This window comes from Rhea pennata, chromosome 1 (assembly GCF_028389875.1).
Source record: "Rhea pennata isolate bPtePen1 chromosome 1, bPtePen1.pri, whole genome shotgun sequence".
In the NCBI taxonomy this organism is placed as follows: Eukaryota; Metazoa; Chordata; class Aves; order Rheiformes; family Rheidae; genus Rhea; species Rhea pennata.
In genome coordinates, this window is record NC_084663.1 from 151,628,123 (window position 1) to 151,645,664 (window position 17,542).

The 17,542-nt window shown below is 41.9% G+C and overlaps 1 protein-coding gene across 2 annotated transcripts; it reads right to left on the bottom strand.

The window, feature by feature from the left end:
- Positions 1-4,361: 4,361 nt before the first annotated feature.
- CHAMP1 (chromosome alignment maintaining phosphoprotein 1) lies at positions 4,362-17,047 on the bottom strand. Of its 2 annotated transcripts, none has more exons than XM_062575313.1 (2): positions 16,787-17,047; positions 4,362-8,009 (listed from the first exon to the last, which is right to left on the bottom strand). In XM_062575313.1, the coding sequence occupies exon 2, from the start codon at positions 7,944-7,946 to the stop codon at positions 5,142-5,144; it is 2,805 nt and encodes a 934-aa protein (XP_062431297.1). In that variant the 5' UTR covers positions 7,947-8,009; positions 16,787-17,047; the 3' UTR covers positions 4,362-5,141. The 2 variants fall into 2 exon arrangements, with proteins under 2 accessions (XP_062431297.1, XP_062431306.1); XM_062575322.1 differs by lacking the exon at positions 16,787-17,047 and adding an exon at positions 16,253-16,404.
- Between the last annotated feature and the right edge of the window lie 495 nt (positions 17,048-17,542).

Sequence of the window (17,542 nt, forward strand, 5' to 3'; positions counted from 1 at the left end):
ACTAAAAATAAGGAAAAGTTACCTTGATCTGGCTTCTCCTAAATGATCTAAAATTAAATTCTTTAATTCTTTTAGAGGCCCTTTCTCAGAACATACAATTCTTGCTTTAAAACGTTACTATTGACTCTTAAAGGTCTTCAGTTTTTGATACACAACTATTTTTTCCACAGTTCAATTTGCTAATCCAGTATCATTAACATTTCATAAATGTTCACATTCAAGTGATTACATTCCAGATGATTTCTTTGTTTTAGAGCTTCAACAACATACAGATATATCCAGACATACATTTAGATACTCTGGAACAAGCTTAGAGAAGGAATGTTTATTACTCAAGTAATAATTCTTGAAAAATTTCTTCACAGATATCAAAGGAAAAGACGTTGTAGTCTGCAACAGAAACGTTCTTTGTTAAAAAAGAATACCTCCAAGTTCTCTATAGAATACTGGTTTTTGATTGAAAGCTTGTGAAAACACACTTTTAAAACATAACTGGCCATTCAAAACAGTTATTTAACCCTTCTTGCAATATGAAGAATGAAGATAACATTATATTGCACATATGCTCACAGCTAATTTAGCTGAAAAACAACAAAGGAATAATAACACCATTCTCTGACGTTTCTTTATTCTTACTTTGTCTTGTACTTTCCATAAAGCATTTTGCATGAAAAGGATTCCATTCTGTGTTCTTCCAAGTATACACAAAAGAGATTCCCCCACATGGACTGAGATGGTATAAAAAGAACCACTGTTTCCACTGACATTTTGCCAAAAAGTTACTTACAAGAGAATTTTCTCACTCACACATATAATCTATAAAAAATAACATTCTATTAAAAATACAAAGAATCTTAAAGTTGATTATTATTAGTAGTATATCCAAGTATATACCGAGTATATACTTCAAAGTTAGAAAACAATTTCACAGTGCTGTCTTTCATTACATATATTATTTGTCATTACAAGAAAAAAATGTTTGCTAATACTTGGGTAGCAGAGAAAACTAATTTTCACGAATTTCTGTGCTGTTGTGGATAGATTACTCCTGTTGGCTTTTAACTAACTTGACTTTTTTTCCACAGTACAGACATAGAGCAGTAAGCCACAGAATGCATTGAAGTTTATACAAACAGTATGTAGCAACTCATTTTAAAATCCTGGAAATTTTACAACACAACATTGAGGAATTACAGATATCTATTTTATACACAATTTTTCAGTGTTATTTATATATTGGTTGCCTAATGTTTGTGACCTTTAGAGATGACTGATACAACCTCCAAGTGGTAGCTAAGGCAATTTGTGCTATTAGTTAAAAAAAGAAATTTTTGACTTCTCTCTCGACCTTAGAAACAAGTATTTTTAAAAAAGAAAAACAATATTACTTCACATAAACCTACATGGAAAGGAAAATGCAAGGTATTATACATGAATTCCAAAGGTTTATATATATATAAATATTATATATATAAATTCCATTTTTAAAAGTCTATAATCATGCTTTTAAAATTATTACAAAGATTATACAGAAAGGTTAGAATTCAGGTGACATTCTGCACCTTTGCCTATGTGCTTTTCAGATACTCAGTTTCCTAAATTTTGCATTCTCAAAGATTTAAATGGATTTATTTAGCTCTGATAGAGTACTTTTTTGAGACATCTTTCTCAATCCCCATGGACAGTGAGCAATGAAAATGTTTTTATATGCTTATATTTCAAAAAAGCAATTATTTGATCACAGTTTACCTAATGGGAATTTCTTCAGCACAGGTCGTAACAGCAGGGTGTGTGTGCTAGGAAACAATTCAACTCTTTCCCCGCTCTTTCTCTTTTAAAATGACACAAATATGAGCACAGCAATGGTTGTGGTGACCTTGGTGTACTCGTATTAGTAAAATGTAACAGTGAGCTATTCAACCTCACAGTCTTGATGTGTTAAAGAACTCCAAAATGCAAAACTATGAATCCAGTGGCAAATAGTCAACAATTACATTTTCTACAAGATTTTTAAAAAAAAATTTGAGATGAAGTATTACCCTGATTCACAGTGAAGCATCATACAAAATCGAGTGATATTTATGAAAATTCATAAAAATTTCAAGTTTAATTTTACTCTTCTCTCTTACTGAAAGCTTAAATCGGATCCCTATCAAGCCCCACTTCAACTGGAGCTGTACATTCTCCTCTCTAAACCCTAGCCCTAACCCACTGGTTCCAAAGAGGCTTTTCATCTTACTTCTACTAAGGTAATGGCTTCGCAGCTGTATGTGTCGTCTATGGATGACTGTATACAATGCGTATGTAAGTAATACATTTGGAAATCTTTTGTCTACCACATTGCTATAAATAGCCTTTTGGGAAAAATATTGTTTTCTTTATATCAAAGGAATGTAATTATATTTCTCTTAGGAAGGAGCAGCCCACAGGGTTCAGAAAAAGAGGGAAGGAACTGCAATATCTGCAGTAGTTTTGCCATACATAATCTTTCTTTGTGTTTGCCCCACTTATTATCTCCCATCCTGACCATTTTGCTCATCAACCAAACTCCACCTCCAAAAAAAGCTGAACTTAGAACTACGAAGGCAGCACTGACCACAAAGGGTCTTTATCCTAAAGAACAGGCATGAGTAAAGACAGTAGCACTCTACAGCAACTGAGAGCATTGATAAAATGCCCCAGCAACTTAATATACAGGCCTGCAGTTTACAGAAATTTTATTTGTTTACCGTAACAATTTCAATTCACATTATTTCACAGAGTATACCCTGAAGGGTTGAAATATAGCAATAGGCATATTTTAAACAAATTCTTTCACTGGTAAATCTTGAAGTAATTCACTTGCATTTCTTTCCTGTCTCAGAAAAGAATGATTATTGTTTGTACTCAGAGCATTCATCATCTCTTCTGCAACTGTAACTAGAGGTCATCTGAAAGGGAAACAATAAAGCCCCAAACTGATCTGTCTACTAATGCCCTAGTTGCTTAGAGAAATTAGTCGAAATTTCACCAGACCCTTCCTACACATCTTAAGGATCTCAAACTAGTATTATTACTGTGTAAGGCACGGTAAAAGAATACTTAGTTTGGACAAGAAAAAAAATATATATGCTAGAAGTGCTCTTCAATTTCCACAGGGCTTTTGCGAAGTTCTGTACTGGGAGAAACTGAAGAGAGTCCATCATACCTGGATTAGAAGAGATTCAACGTCACAGTATCAAGAGGACTTGCTAATTTTATCTCTGAGAGTTCTAAAGTACACTTTGACAGCTGTAAATTAAGACTAAAGGTACCAGTGGAGTAAATCAGGTACAAGTGGAGTCAGTTGGCAAAAAAAAAAAAAATATGTAGAGGAGCAGCATGAAGCCTTGAGGATGAATTCCCAGAATTCAAAGGTGTCAGTAGGTGCAAAGAAGTGAGAAATCAGAATCTGTCAATGCTGAGAAATCAAACTGTAAAGGTTTGATTTTTCTATTTCCAACACAAGTTCTTCCTTGATTTCTTCCTTTTTTTCAAATAGTAAATAGTATCAGGCATCCTTTTAATCAAATGACCATGACAAGACTGATAAAAAGCAGTTGTTACACTAAGCAGGATGACACTGGCAGAGCCTTAATAGTCAAGCACCAGACCAAAAAACTCTCACTTTAGATTTATCTAGTCAGTCCTATTAAAAAAAAAAAAAAAAAAAAAAAAAAAAAGCACACAAGCAAATTCTAGTAAGTGGCACTGGAGTTAGAACAGCATAGAGTGGTTTTAGTCCTAAGAGTACCATGCAAGAAAGCTTGGTCTTAGTAGGTAGCACTGAGAAGGCATGCAAGTGCTTCAAAAGTTTTATCCCTTTATTCCAGAATTCCTCTTGAAACCACAAAAGATATTAGATCCAGGCTTCAACTAAATCAATCTGCAACTCGAAGGCTGAAAATTTCACAGTTTGAAGGAGCTTTTTTACATCATCACATTCATATTTTAAGCCAACAGTTTAAGTGTAGACTTAATTTAGCCCTGAGGAGAACAAGCCTTCCCTTGTACTACCTCCACATAAAATCCATGCTCCTGCTGAATTATGAAACACTTAATTTTTTTGAACAGCTAATACTTAAATAACAAAAAAGCTAAATAACAATGTACACATTCCAGTTTTCCATGTTTTCCTCATTTGTGTCTAATATGTTTTTCTGAAATAGACAGAATTTAGACTAACCTAGCTTTCATATGCTGATGACTAAGAAGCTGTAGTATCTATAGCAGAACTATACAATTATTTTATATTGCACGATGCTACGCAACAGTATTTGAAAGACTATGACTTGATGGAACACTAAAGGTTTTGCTCTCGATTTGGAAGAAAAGAACAATGGTCAATGCCCAGGTTTGGGGTTTTATTGTTAAAAGATTAAAGCATAACATTTCACCAGATACAAGAAATTTAGGGTTTTTTTCTGACATAACAAACATCCGAATTATCAAGAGAAAATGTTGAACTATACATAGTCTGACGTTAATCCATCAATTTAATGTATATTAGTACATGCTTAAAACATGGCCAAAGTACAGAATCACAAAATAAGTACCTTGATGCTCCTAAATCTGAGACAAGTAAGCCAGAAAATTGAGTGCAATAAATTTCCAACAAATGGCTATACACTCAATTACAACCTTAGGGCAGAATTATTTCAGAAAGATTGGCAGTTTCTCAAGCCTGGCTCATTCACATTTAATTTGATGAGAATTTCCATTTGAGTTGGATAAAAACATTTTGAAAAATAAGACATTTAACAAATCAAGTTCAGTCTTCACAGGAATATATAGTTTGCTTGCCACTCTGGTCCTTAATTGCCTGTATGTTTTACAAATCTTTACAAAACTAATTTTTATCCATTTTGGTTTCAGAAACATAGTACATCTGAAAAATAAAATATGACTTTACTGATGGGTAATACAGAGACATGAACATGTATTTAAAATTACTTTTGAAAAGTAAATCATTTCAGTAATACAGCTATAAGACAAGTTAAACATAGTACAATAAACCATGCATCTTCTGACTTGTCAGATCAGCTAAACTACTTGGTTAACATACAGCAACACTTCTGAACACTTCCGTAAATTAAGATTTTCTATCATAAGAGAAAAACAGATTAAATTTGTTCTTCAAGTGGTTCAAGACTGTCCAAATGTTTTTTAGTTGTATCATCACTATGACGGCTTTGGCAATGGGTTAAATGTTTCTTAAAGCCTCGGGGAAAATTTGATTCAAAATTACAACGTGGACACTTCAACAAACTTTGACCATGAGCAGCAACGTGATTTTTAAGAAGAGATTCCAAAAGAAAAGCCTTGCCACATATTTTACATTTGTATGGGCTTTGAACATTATGCTTGTTAACTAAATGATGCAAGACAGCACCTTTTTTCATCGCACGACAGCAACAAATTTTGCAATAATACTTTCCCTTGCCACGTTTCATATATTTTGCTATTTCTTCCTCCGAGATGAAAGCCTCTTTCTCTTCAGTAAACTGCAGCACACATGGCGGCTGAATGGGAGTAGTTGCATCCACTTTACTCTCTCTGCCGTAATCAGATGACTCCATATCATATTGCTCTTGGTCACTGTTGGATTCTTGCTCCTTTATCTCCATTGAGTCCATCTCTGTTTTTCCACACTCACTGCTATTTAGTTCAGAATCTGAGTTTTCCTGGTTTTCCTTCTTGGGCTTCTTTTTGGGGCATGAATATAACATGTCTTCTGGTGACTCTTTGGCTAATATTAATTGTTCCTCCTGTGAAAATAAATCATCCAGTGGTTTTTGATCATCTAAACTGTGAGAAAGTAAGTCACTCTCACCAGACTCACTAGGTGTCTGGGGCTCAGAAGAAAAACCTGGAACAGATTTGTGAGACTCAGAAAATAGGATGCTTTTCTGGATTTCAGCAGGTACAGCATGTTCAGTATGTCTCTGGACATCAGAGGATAAGGAAGCAGCGGACTTCTGCATCTCAGAAAATACAGCATGTTTCTGAACATCAGGAGAAACAGTAGGTTTCTGAGAGTCAGTAAAAAGAGCTTGTTTGGGGGTCTCAGGAGAAATAGGAGGAGTAGGTTTCTGGGACTCGGTGAAGAGGGCATGTTTCTGGATCTCAGGAGAAGCAGATTTCTGAGATTCTGGAAAGGAACTACGTTCCTGAACTTCAGGGGAAATGGGAGCATGTTTTGGGGCTTCAGAAAATAGGGCATGCTTCTGGACTTCAGGAGAAACAGGAGCTGACTTCTGGGCTTCAGAAAATTGGGCATGTTTTTGGATTTCAGTAGAAACAACAGAAGTAGACACCTGATTCTGGGGCTCAGAAAAGACAGCACGTTTTTGGCTATCAGCAGAAACAGCAGGATTAGATTTACGTGACTCTGGAAATAGAGCTCTTTTCCGAGGTTCAGGGAAGTGGGCCCGTTTCTGAACCTCAGAGGAAGCAGCAGGGGTGGCTTTCTGATTTTCAGAAAAAAACACAGATTTCCGGGACTCAGAGAATTTCCAGGATTCGGGAGATACTGAAGCAGCAGATTTACGGACCTCAGGAAAGAAAGAAGGCTTCCAACTGTCAGAGGAAACAGTGTGACTAGACTTTCGAAGCTCAGGAGAAACAGGGGGAGAATGCTTCCATGTATCAGGGGAGAGAACAGGTTTCCAGCCTTCAGGGTAAACAGATGAGATGGGTTTCCATGGCTCAGAAGAAACAAGAGTAGACTTCTGAGATTCAGAAAAGGAAGTAGATTTCCATGAGTCAGAAACAAGCCTCTTAGGCTCTGGCGACACAACTGGGCCAGGCCTTCGGGGCTCAGGAGCAGACCTCCGGGGTTCCATGGACACTGACATGGCAGATTTTGAAGCCCAGGGAGAAACAGTGGAAGATTTCTGTATCTCATGAGGTGTAGATCTCCAAGGCTCAGGGGAAACAGTGGGACCTGGTCTCCATGATTCTGGTGAAACTGCAGGAGCAGGCCTCCGGGTCTCAGGAGAAGCAGCAGGAGCAGGCCTACGCATCTGAGAAGGATGCCTCCGGGGCTCAGGAGACACAGCTGGGGCATACCTTCGTGGCTCAGGGGATACAGCTGGAGTAGGTTTCTTTGGCTCCGGAGACACAGCTGGAGAGTATCTGCGGGGCTCCGGAGACACAGCAGGGGAATGCCGACGGGGCTCCGGGGATACTGCAGGGGAATGCCGACGGGGCTCTGGGGATACCGCAGGGGCTGGCTTCTGTGGGTCTGGGGATACTGCAGGGGATGACTTCTGTGGGTCTGGGGACACAGCAGGGGATGACTTCTGTGATTCCGGGGATACAGTCTGGGCAGATATCTCTGAGTCTGGGGAGACAGCAGAGACTAACTTCTCCGCATCTGGAGACATGGCGTGGGCTGACTTTTCTGGGTCTGGGGACATGGCCTGGGCTGACTTCTCTGGGTCTGCAGATATGGCCTGGGATGACTTCTCTGGGTCTGCAGACATGGACGATTTTTGAAGTTTGGGAGAAATAGCTAGTTCAGATTTGGGGAGCTCAGGAGAAAGGGCAGGTTTGCATGACTCGGGGGAAAGGGAAGGTTTCTGTGGCTCCAGACTGACACTTTTTTTGGAGGAATCTGACTCTTTTTCTACCTGTTCCTTCTGCTCCTCATTCCACTTCTCAGGTGCTGCATGTTGTGCTGTGATGTGATAATATACATTGCAATACATCTTGCTGGTAAAGAAACATTTGTGGCAGTGAAACAATTTTGCACTTTTTTGATAAAATATGAGTTTACCTAAACCAGCAGCATCCATTTCATCACAATACTCTGGGTGTATGGTACCCATATGAATCTGTATATTTTCATAGTCTGTTCCTCTGAAACTGCAGTGATCACATTCTAAGCGCTCTGTGGTTTTACGCAGTATCTGCAACATGTCCATTTTTCTACGGTGTGTAACAGTTTTCACAGCACAGCACCTTTTAAAGAGCAAGCCTCAGAGTTCCTGCAATAAAGGACAAAAAAAATCTGTACAGTTAGTTCTCAATGTTAATTTTAGCTCTTCTGTCATTCTTAAGAACTTGATGTGCTTTTTTTCCCCCTCCATTTTAGAAAACAATTTTTTGCATGGTACTAACTCATTCATTAAAGAATTCAAATACAGGTGCCTCCAAATTTTGCAAGTTATTTTACTTCAGTGAGGCCTGAAAACCAAAGCTTGTGTGGAACAGTAGGCCTTTAGAGCAATGCAAAAATCTGCAAACAAACCGTAAGAAAAGAACTTAAGCAATGAATAGCTAAATTTATGTTCCATTTGATAAACATGACTTGCATTCTCAGTTGTTCTTTCTTCCCAAATTAGAAATTTTTACTTACAATATGCATTTACATTGAAATCAAAAAGTACTTTGAAACACTGCCACTGAAATAAAAACCATTTCAAAAATGCATCCTCATCACAAAATTTCAAAACAAATTAGCTATTTTTGACAAAGCCAGATAAAATTTTTCTAAGGAGAAATACAGTATCCTGAAGACTAGGCTCTGTTACCTTCTGTCAAACACTATTTTCTTTGTCTTAATTATTATACACAAAAAAAAAGCTGCTGCTCATGGAGACTCTATCCATTATGAAAACATTTTTCCCTTGCATAATTTTATCTGCTGCTCTAAAAACACCAAAAATACTATTTCAAAAAACAGCAGTGATTTTATCCAGTTTTTGTGTAGTTGATAGCCCTCTGCATACAAAGCATATTTTCTTTTGTCTCACCCCAGAGGGATGAAAGCTTTTCCAAAATAAAAATTCTATAATAAAACCTCCAAAAAACATTGCATCTGAAATGCAAACAATTTTTAACACTCTGGCTAGATTCCATTAATTCCAAAATGAGTTACTTATTAATAGAATAAACAGAAAACCAAATCTAACCATATTTTGTAAACCATTTTCATCTACATTTGGACATATCTCTATGCTAAAAAGGAATATTTGGACATTTCTCAACATTTATGTAAAATGCTGATTTTTTTTCCTTGTAGACTCAAACTAAACAGCTGTTACATAAATGTCACTCTTAAGATATCAAGCTAATTTTGAGAGTCTCATAGGACACTTTCAAAACAAACTTACAGTCAATGTTTTTGTGTCAATTTAACATTATTTTTCCTGTCTAAAAATACATTAGACTAATAGCTAATCTAAAAATATGCATCCAAAACAAGTTTTATGAATCTATTCCAAAAGTATTTTTCCCTGGTTTCTTAGGAAATTGAGGCTTACACAAACACATTGCCCTACCATGAATGCCAGTCAAACTGAACTGAGCAATACAGTCTCAAATTGAATTTCTACAAGTTTCATGAAAATCAGGAACAGAAGGAAGTTGCTTTGGGATTGGAGCAGCAAGAGAAGGAAAGCAGACTAGCAAAGGGTGATGTGGATACAAAAAGAAACAGGAAAGGGAAATGGGCTGAACAGTACAGAGCACAAATCCATTAGAAATTAAGGTTCATTAGTTCAGTTCCTCATGGAACAACTTTTTTGCACACACAATACGTATGCATTTTACATTATGCCACAGGAACAGGTAGATTTTCAAAGAAATGGGTGCAGCTCCAATCAGAAAGCATGATGGAACCACGGACAGAGCTTGAAGAATCCTCCTTTACATATATGTAAAAAGAACATCCAACTGTATACTGTCTACACACACACACTGATATCTGAGAAGCAACTGCACTGTTCTACAAATACAGAACTGGAAGGATCTTTTGATCCTACATTGCAGTCTCCTACCTCTAGTTGACCATGAGCCAGCAATGTGCCCTCGTGGCCAGGAAGGCCAACGGTCTCTGGGGGTGCATTAGGAAGAGTGTTGCCAGCAGGTCGAGGGAGGTGATCCTGCCCCTCTACTCAGCCCTTGTGAGGCCTCATCTGGAGCACTGTGTCCAGTTCTGGGCTCCCCAGGACAAGAGAGACATGGAGCTACTGGAGAGAGTCCAGCGTAGGACTACAAAGATGATCAGAGGGCTGCAGCACCTGCCCTGTGAGGAACAGCTGCGAGAGCTGGGCCTCTTCAGCCTGGGGAAGGGAAGGCTGAGGGGGGATCTTATCAATGTGTACAAGTACCTGAAGGGAGGGTGTCAAGGGGACGGGGACAAACTCTTTCCAGTTGCCCTGTGTGACAGGACAAGTGCAATGGGCAGAAACTGAAGCACAGGAAGTTCCACCTGAACGTGAGGGGGAATTTCTTCCCTGTGAGAGTGACAGAGCACTGGCACAGGTTGCCCAGAGATGCTGTGGAATCTCTTTCTCTGGAGACATTCAAAACTCGCCTGGATGTGATCCTGTCTAACATGCTCTAGGTGACCCTGCTGAGCAGGGAGGTTGGACTAGATGATCTCTAGAGGTCCCTTCCAACCTTACAAATTGTGATTCTATACATTTACTTGCAAAAGATGCACCAAAGTGTAATCCATACCATATTCAGTGTGAATCACAAAACACTTCTCAACATCTTACAAAAAAACTTTGTATCTCAGGAAAGGATCAAAACAAAATAAAGCAACAGGACCTATTTAGGACCTCAGTGACCTACACCTCTGCAAGAATGAGGAACTTGCACTGAAAAACCCAAAGCAAGCCTTTGTAGATGCCCTATACTCCAGAAGACATAAAAGCCCTTAGTGTTAAAATTTGGGTTCTGGTTTGAGTATTTAGGGGCAGGCAGGGGGAAAAAAATGATTTTCAAAACCAAGAATTGTGAACTAACCATAAGAGACAAAGAAAAAGAATCCATTTTAACCAAATCACAGCATAACACAGTAAGGGCATACTATAGTATCACCTTTTCAGAACCAGAAGAGATTTTACCACTTCCAAAATTGGTTGCAATCCTGAATTCTCTACTCAATTCTTTCTTTTCCCTAAAGAACCAAAAAAAAGGCTTTTCCAAACTGAATTTATCACAACTTATGACAAAAATTACTAGGCAAAAATATCTCCCACTCTTTATTGTTTCCTCCTCTTTACACAACACCTTGCTCTTGCCCTTTCAGGGGTTTTCTGTTATTCACTCCTCTCCCTACACTTGATCCAACCTTCCATCCTTTCCTTTTATTTAGCCCTACCTATATCCTATTTTACAGTGGAAACTTCCATTTTTTTGACAAATACAAAAGTGAGAAAAATCAGGTCCTTAACTCCTTTCTACAAACCAACAAAGCTGCCCATAGGCTTTGTCACCAGAAGGTATTTCTGGAAACACAGATACTTTTGTATTTTCATCTCCAGAAGATGTTCAAAGGCTGACATTCAAGCTTTTGGCTTAAGAAATAACATTCAAGAGTTCTGGGTACTTTCCCTTATACAGCCATTACTTGTTGCTTTTGATTTTGTATCTTCAGCACACTAAAGCTGGCAGTCACTGAAGAAACTGCACTTTCTGCTGAAATCACTACTGAATTTAAGCATACTACAGAGCATGACATCTTTTAAGTAACATAGTATTTTAGGCCATGACACATTGGAACAGTAAATCTCATTCTAGAGTATTCATTCCAAGAACAAAAATGAAGCTGCACAGTGCTGAACCACTCTTAATTCATGCTATCAATTTAAATTTTTTGAAACACTTTTGAAGGAACAAAATTTAAATTTTGTTCATTCACTTGACATGTATTTGAACAGTTAGTCTATAAGATTTTATTGTCAGTCTCTCATGTTACCTTCTTACTTTATATTAAAATGCCATTGTCTCTACATACTTCTCATTACTCTCCTCTTCTATACTCAGGCTTATCACACAGGTAACTGCTTGATTCATATTTCTTTTTATCTTGAACTCTTGCATCAGAACTTGCCTTGCACTGGACCCTTCCTCAGATCCTTCCTTGCCTAATTGAGCAGAAGTTTGAAGAACAGCATGTTATTGCTTTCTAGACAGGTCCAAGCCAGCAGAGCCAGCTAGGCTAGAAACCTTCTGCTCAGTAACTGGGTTCCCACAACTTTGGACCTGCACGAACTGTGACGTAATCTGTGCTAAGAAGGTCCTTTTTGGAAAAGCTCAACAGGATCAACTATGTTCCTTCTTCATTGTAGACACTAAAGTGTATCCCTGTACTGCTCTAAGTCAGACCCATATAAACGATAAAGAAAATAACTGGTGCTATAAAATGGGTAAGGCTGTCCTTTTGCTAACTAATAACTTGACCAAATGCTAAACCCAAACAGTTTTGATTTTATGGGTGCCTTTTCTGGGGGCAATTAACCTTTTTCAAGGAAAATCAAGATTTCCAGGATAAAGATCAAGCTATCGTTGGAGACAGGTCCCCTGTGAAACAGGGGAAGGGAGACAAACTAGAACATCTTTCAAGCCTGCTGAAGACACCTAGAATTGACAAACCACGCTGCCAGCAGTCCAGGTACAGACAACTGTTTCATAAATCCCAGGTCTCTTCGCTTTTCCTGGACATTCTGCCAGGTCTTACCTGTTTTGTAAACAGGGTGATTTAGTATTGCTCCCATCAAAACCCTTAGTTACAGGATTTGCCCGGTCCCAGTGACTATAGCTGTTTCAAGTCACATTAACACTACACAGATGAACTCGATTCCTTAATCAGTGTTTCTGTACCCCGTCCAACTTTCCTAGCTTTTCATGGCTGCAATATTGAGAAAACAAATACAGCTATACCCAAATAGAAGCAACCATCTATTCTGAAAATATAGTGTAATTGAAGCAGCAGCTTGAAGCCTAGCATTTGTCTCTCCTGTGTCTACATCTTGTCTCCTCTTCCAGACTAAGTACTTGTCACATAGGAAACCTCCACTAAGGTTCTGGAGTTTGCAATACTAAACTTTCATATACAGCAGCCAAGATGCATTCAGACTTTTCCCGAGACATGAGGATTTCTATTGAACCTGAAGAGGTAAGTGCTTTTGTCTACAAGCTCACTACACTCACAAGTATCAAATCAAATCAAACAGCCTCAGCACAAACTCCTCTCTTAGCTTGACTAAAGATTTTTGCTGACCTCAAGGGACATGGATCAGTGCCCACCAATCAACGTAAGAGCTGCTTGGAGAGATCTCAGAAGTGGTACCACCAGTCTCAGCTGGTGCTCCATCACTCAGCTCTCACCATTCCTCTTCTTTCACACTTCTAGAACCTGCAATGATTCCTATTACCTTCACCTCTTTCCACATGCACAGAGACCCTTACCAGATTCTGTCTCCTACACTGTAGTTTGGCCATAACCATAAAAAAGGCAGCGAAAATGGATTGGTAATAAGGACCCATATCTGAGGAAAGAACAATAATCCCTACTTTTCCTGCTTGCATTCAGCATCTGTGAGGCTGAGGCCATGACCTGGGGGAAAGAAAAGTACCCAAGAAGTCAGAAGCAATAAGAGAGTTCAAATAGAATGTATGCAGTTCTGAAGTTGGCTACATTTATCACAGAGCAACCACAGAGTGCAATCAAACGGTATCACCAATCTCTGATGAGCTCAAGTTAGACTGAGCAACAGAAGTTGCCTGAGCTAATGCACATAGCAGATAGACCTTCTGATATCTACCCAACTAGTAATTACCTCTTTTCAGAGATTGTTCCTACCTTCTGCATCCCATCATCCATCCCCCTGAAGAACTAGCCACACTTCCTACAGCCTCTCAAAAAATTTGCTGGAAATATTATATATCAGTAAGAATGCAGGTATGGAATGACACAACAAAGTGACTCTGGCACGTAACGTGATACCTCCACTTTTCAATCCCATTCCAATTTCTTAGTTATACATCTATCTATTAACCGTTTCAGATTATTTTTAATAAACATATTCTATACTTAGTTTTGCACTGTTTAATAAATTCTTGCACCTCTACAGAGGATAAGCAGTGGTTGTTATTTCTGAGACCTCTGAGGCAGTGCCAGAGGGAAACAAAGGACTCAAGTTACAGATCTAGATTGCCACAGAAAAATATGAGTTGTTTTTAATATGACATGCACAATTTCAGAATTCAGCAACAAGTAGCCCGTCATATCATCTTTCAAAATCTGACTGTCCTGGTTCTCCCTGGCAGAAGGATCTATGATCTCCTTTTTCCTCTTGATACAGAATCAAGTCTGGTGAGACATAAGCAGAGAATGAAGATATGCAACACATCAACGATGCCAGCACAGCTGGAAAAGCCCTCAGGAAGGGAACTGCAGGAAATAAAGGAGTTCCTATGTCCACAGGTAATGCGTGCTGAGGCTTAAAAGTGATGGCTATCCTACGCTGTGCTGCCATCTGTCCAATCATGCAATGACAGGCGACATAGCAGTGGGAAGTAGAGGTTTCCAGCAACCTCCTACTGAGTTCATGACATCAATCTATTGGCCATTATCTACATCAAGTGAGGGATGATGTCAGCATGTACTTCTAGGAATGTTCTCCTTCCAACAATAATCCTCCCACCTGTACAGAGTGCCACGTATCACAACTCTTCTCTCACAAGCACAGTCACTGCACAAGACAGATGGGCTGTTCATTTTCATAAGCTCTGAAAGTTTTTGGTAGACAAACAATTCAGTCATACTAGCCCTTGTCCCTGAACATGGTCCATGGTAAACAGTAAAATTTGTTCTTAGCACAAGAAAGCTAGATACAGCTGCACCGTTGCTTTTATGACTACTAGCAGGATTATTGTTCTATTTAAGCAAAATGGAAAATTACATGTTGTTCTTGCAGTGTCAAAAAGCAAATGGCAACCTGATGGCAATGATTCTCTTGAAGCTTCTCTTGAAGCTACGTCCTTGTATTGTGGCTGACAAAAGAAAGAGAGGTTTAGCTCCCGAAGAAAGCTGCACATAAACATCCCTACAATGCTGTAGGGCTGGCACTTCACAGTGCAACTAGCAGAGAACGGGTGAGTTGCAATGCATTGTGAACCCACTGCAGACAAGAACCACACTACTCTGCTTTTGCTAATCCAGCAGCATCCAGAGGAATCTGACTGCATACTCACAGCTGAACTGACAACTGCCAGCCTGGCTATATGTGCAAAGCTCCATCAGCAGAGACTGCTGAACCATGTCTTTAAAATTACATGCCTAAAAAAGGTATGAAACCCTTGACCTAATCAGTAACTGAGACTGCAAGATGTACTATGAGGAAATGTTGAGCACGAGATCCAGGCGTGAGGCAGCTGTTTTATGCATTTCCATGTTTCCAGGAAAGATTCAAGTCAGAGGAAAGCTGAAAAGTGGCAATACTTGGCCCAGATGCAGAAGACTTAGAAATATGAAGGAGACAGCAGTCCAGCTATCCTGCAAGATTTCCATCTTCTCTAAGAGAATGACAAGTCCACACAGCAAGATCAGTTTTTAATATAAGATATAACAATGGTTTATACTACAAAGTAATGTCACCATATCTATGTCAGGTTCAGGGTAGAAAAAAATAATTCCACATACTTCCGATAGGGCTTTTTAGCTCTAACTTCACAATAGTACATAGACAGCTTTGCAAAATGGCTCTGGAAACCATACTTACGCAGTGCTGAACTTGAGCTAATAAAGAGCTACTGGACCAACCACAGTGCACAATCCAGTCATGACCTATGATTTAATACTATTTCAGTTCACTTTTATTGCTAACATCAGGCCAAGAACTCTATTTAAATTATTCTGAAAGCAAACCAGTTTCAAGTAAGTTAGGTTCAAAGATAACTTACTGAAGAGAAAAATGAAATCCAAAGTCTAGATATCCTCAATCTGAAAAAAAAACTCAAGCTTCCAACTACCCCTTTACTTTAACAGTGCTGAATTGTTATCTCATCAACTAATGCAACTCCACTTTGAAGTCCCAAGTATCAAATCCTCCTAACACCTGCACCAGTCAGCTACTCCAGGCTACTGCTACCAGCCCTTCCCTAGGCTCCAAAAAGTGAGTGCAGATAATGAAAATGAGTCTCCTTTATTTCAGAAATCAGCTCTAAAACGGCACTAGCCTTAGACTTGCTTCAGCCCTCTCTAATAATGCAAGGCTGCAATCGAGGGGCTTTTGTTGACCGTTTAGTTTGCATCCCTCTCACTGATCTCAGGGATGATACAATGCTCCGCAGTTACTTCCGTCACGAGTGAAATGGACAGTCTCGCAACAGCAATGTCCCGTGCAAAACTATTCCCCCCCTCCCCGCCCCTCGCCCAAGGCTTCTCGCAACACTTCACCGCCAGGAAAGCGGAGTTCACAGCGTGCCTCACCTGCCTCTCTTTCCGCTTCTTTAACTTTCCCTTCGGGGGCTTGGGCAGAGGATTTCTCGCAGATACCAGCTTCACCCTCCTCCCCGGCCCTCGCGGCGCTTCCCTCGCCGGGGCAGCTCGCACCGGCAGGGAGTCACGCAACTCGCCCATTCATTCCCGTACGGCCGAGCTCCGGGTATTTTCCCCAGCCGCCTCCCCTCCCTCCCTCCCCACGCACGGAGCCGCCACTTACGCCTCGCCTGTTTTGTTCCCCCGCGCCACACACGCAGCGCCGGCACCAACCGCCGCCCCCTCGCGCCCCCCCCACCCCCCCCCGCGCGCGCAACGGCCGCCCGCTCCCCCCACTCCACCGCACCCCCCGCGACGCCCCCGCGCCCGCCCCGGCGGGGGCTGGACGAGGGGAAGGCCCAGGCCCGGTGCCCAGGGGGAGGGGAGCGGCGCTCGCCAGGCCCCGGCCGGCCGGTGTATGCGTGCGCTTGTGGCGGGGAGAAGGATTCCCCCCACCCCGCTCCCGCCTCCCCGGCCCGCACTCACCGTTGAGGCACCTCCTCGATGGCCGCCGGGCGCCGGGCCGGGGGAGGGGCTCGGCGCACCCCCCCCAATGGCGGTGACGGCGGCAGGCCGGGCCGGGAGCGCTGGCGGACTCGGGCCGCGCGGCGGGGCGGGGAGGAGGAGGGGGGAAGGGGGGGGGAAGCGAGGGGGGAGGGGAGGGGAAAGGGGGGGGGGGCGGCGAGGGGAGGCGCGCGGCCAAATAGCGGCCGCTTTATCGCTCCCTCAGACCCGCCCGCTCGCCCGCCGCCCAACCGGAAGCGCCGCCGCTCGCCGCGGCCCCGCCCCCTGCCCCACCCTCCCCCTACCGGGAGCACGCGCGCTGCGCGAGGGGAGGGGAGGAGAAGGGTGCGCGCGCGCGAGCGCGCGGCGGCGGCGGCGGTGGTGGTGGTGCGCGCGCCCCCGCTGGGCCCGTTGAGAGCGCTGCGCGCGGGGTTGGTCACGTGTGGCTCGCTGCGGGGCGGGGAGAGGGTGCGCCGCCGCCGTTGCCGCCGTTGGGAGGCGGCTGGGGCGGGAGGTGGTGGCGGCGCCGCTCCGCCCCGCCCCGCCTCCTCCGCCGCGGCCGGCCGGGGCTCCCCGAGGCGGCGGCTGCCTGCGGCGGCGGCGCATCGTTAGGCCCCGCGGCGCCCGGCTGCCCTGAGCAGCTCTGACCGGCTGTCGCTGCCGTGAGGGAGCGCGGGAGGGAAGCAAAAACGCCCCCTCGGGGCGCGGCTCTCCGCTTGGCTCCCGTTCCCGGGGTTA

Bases quoted from the DNA above. Each gene is read 5' to 3' on its own strand.
- CHAMP1 (XM_062575313.1), bottom strand. From the start codon at position 7,946: ATGGACATGTTGCAGATACTGCGTAAAACCACAGAGCGCTTAGAATGT.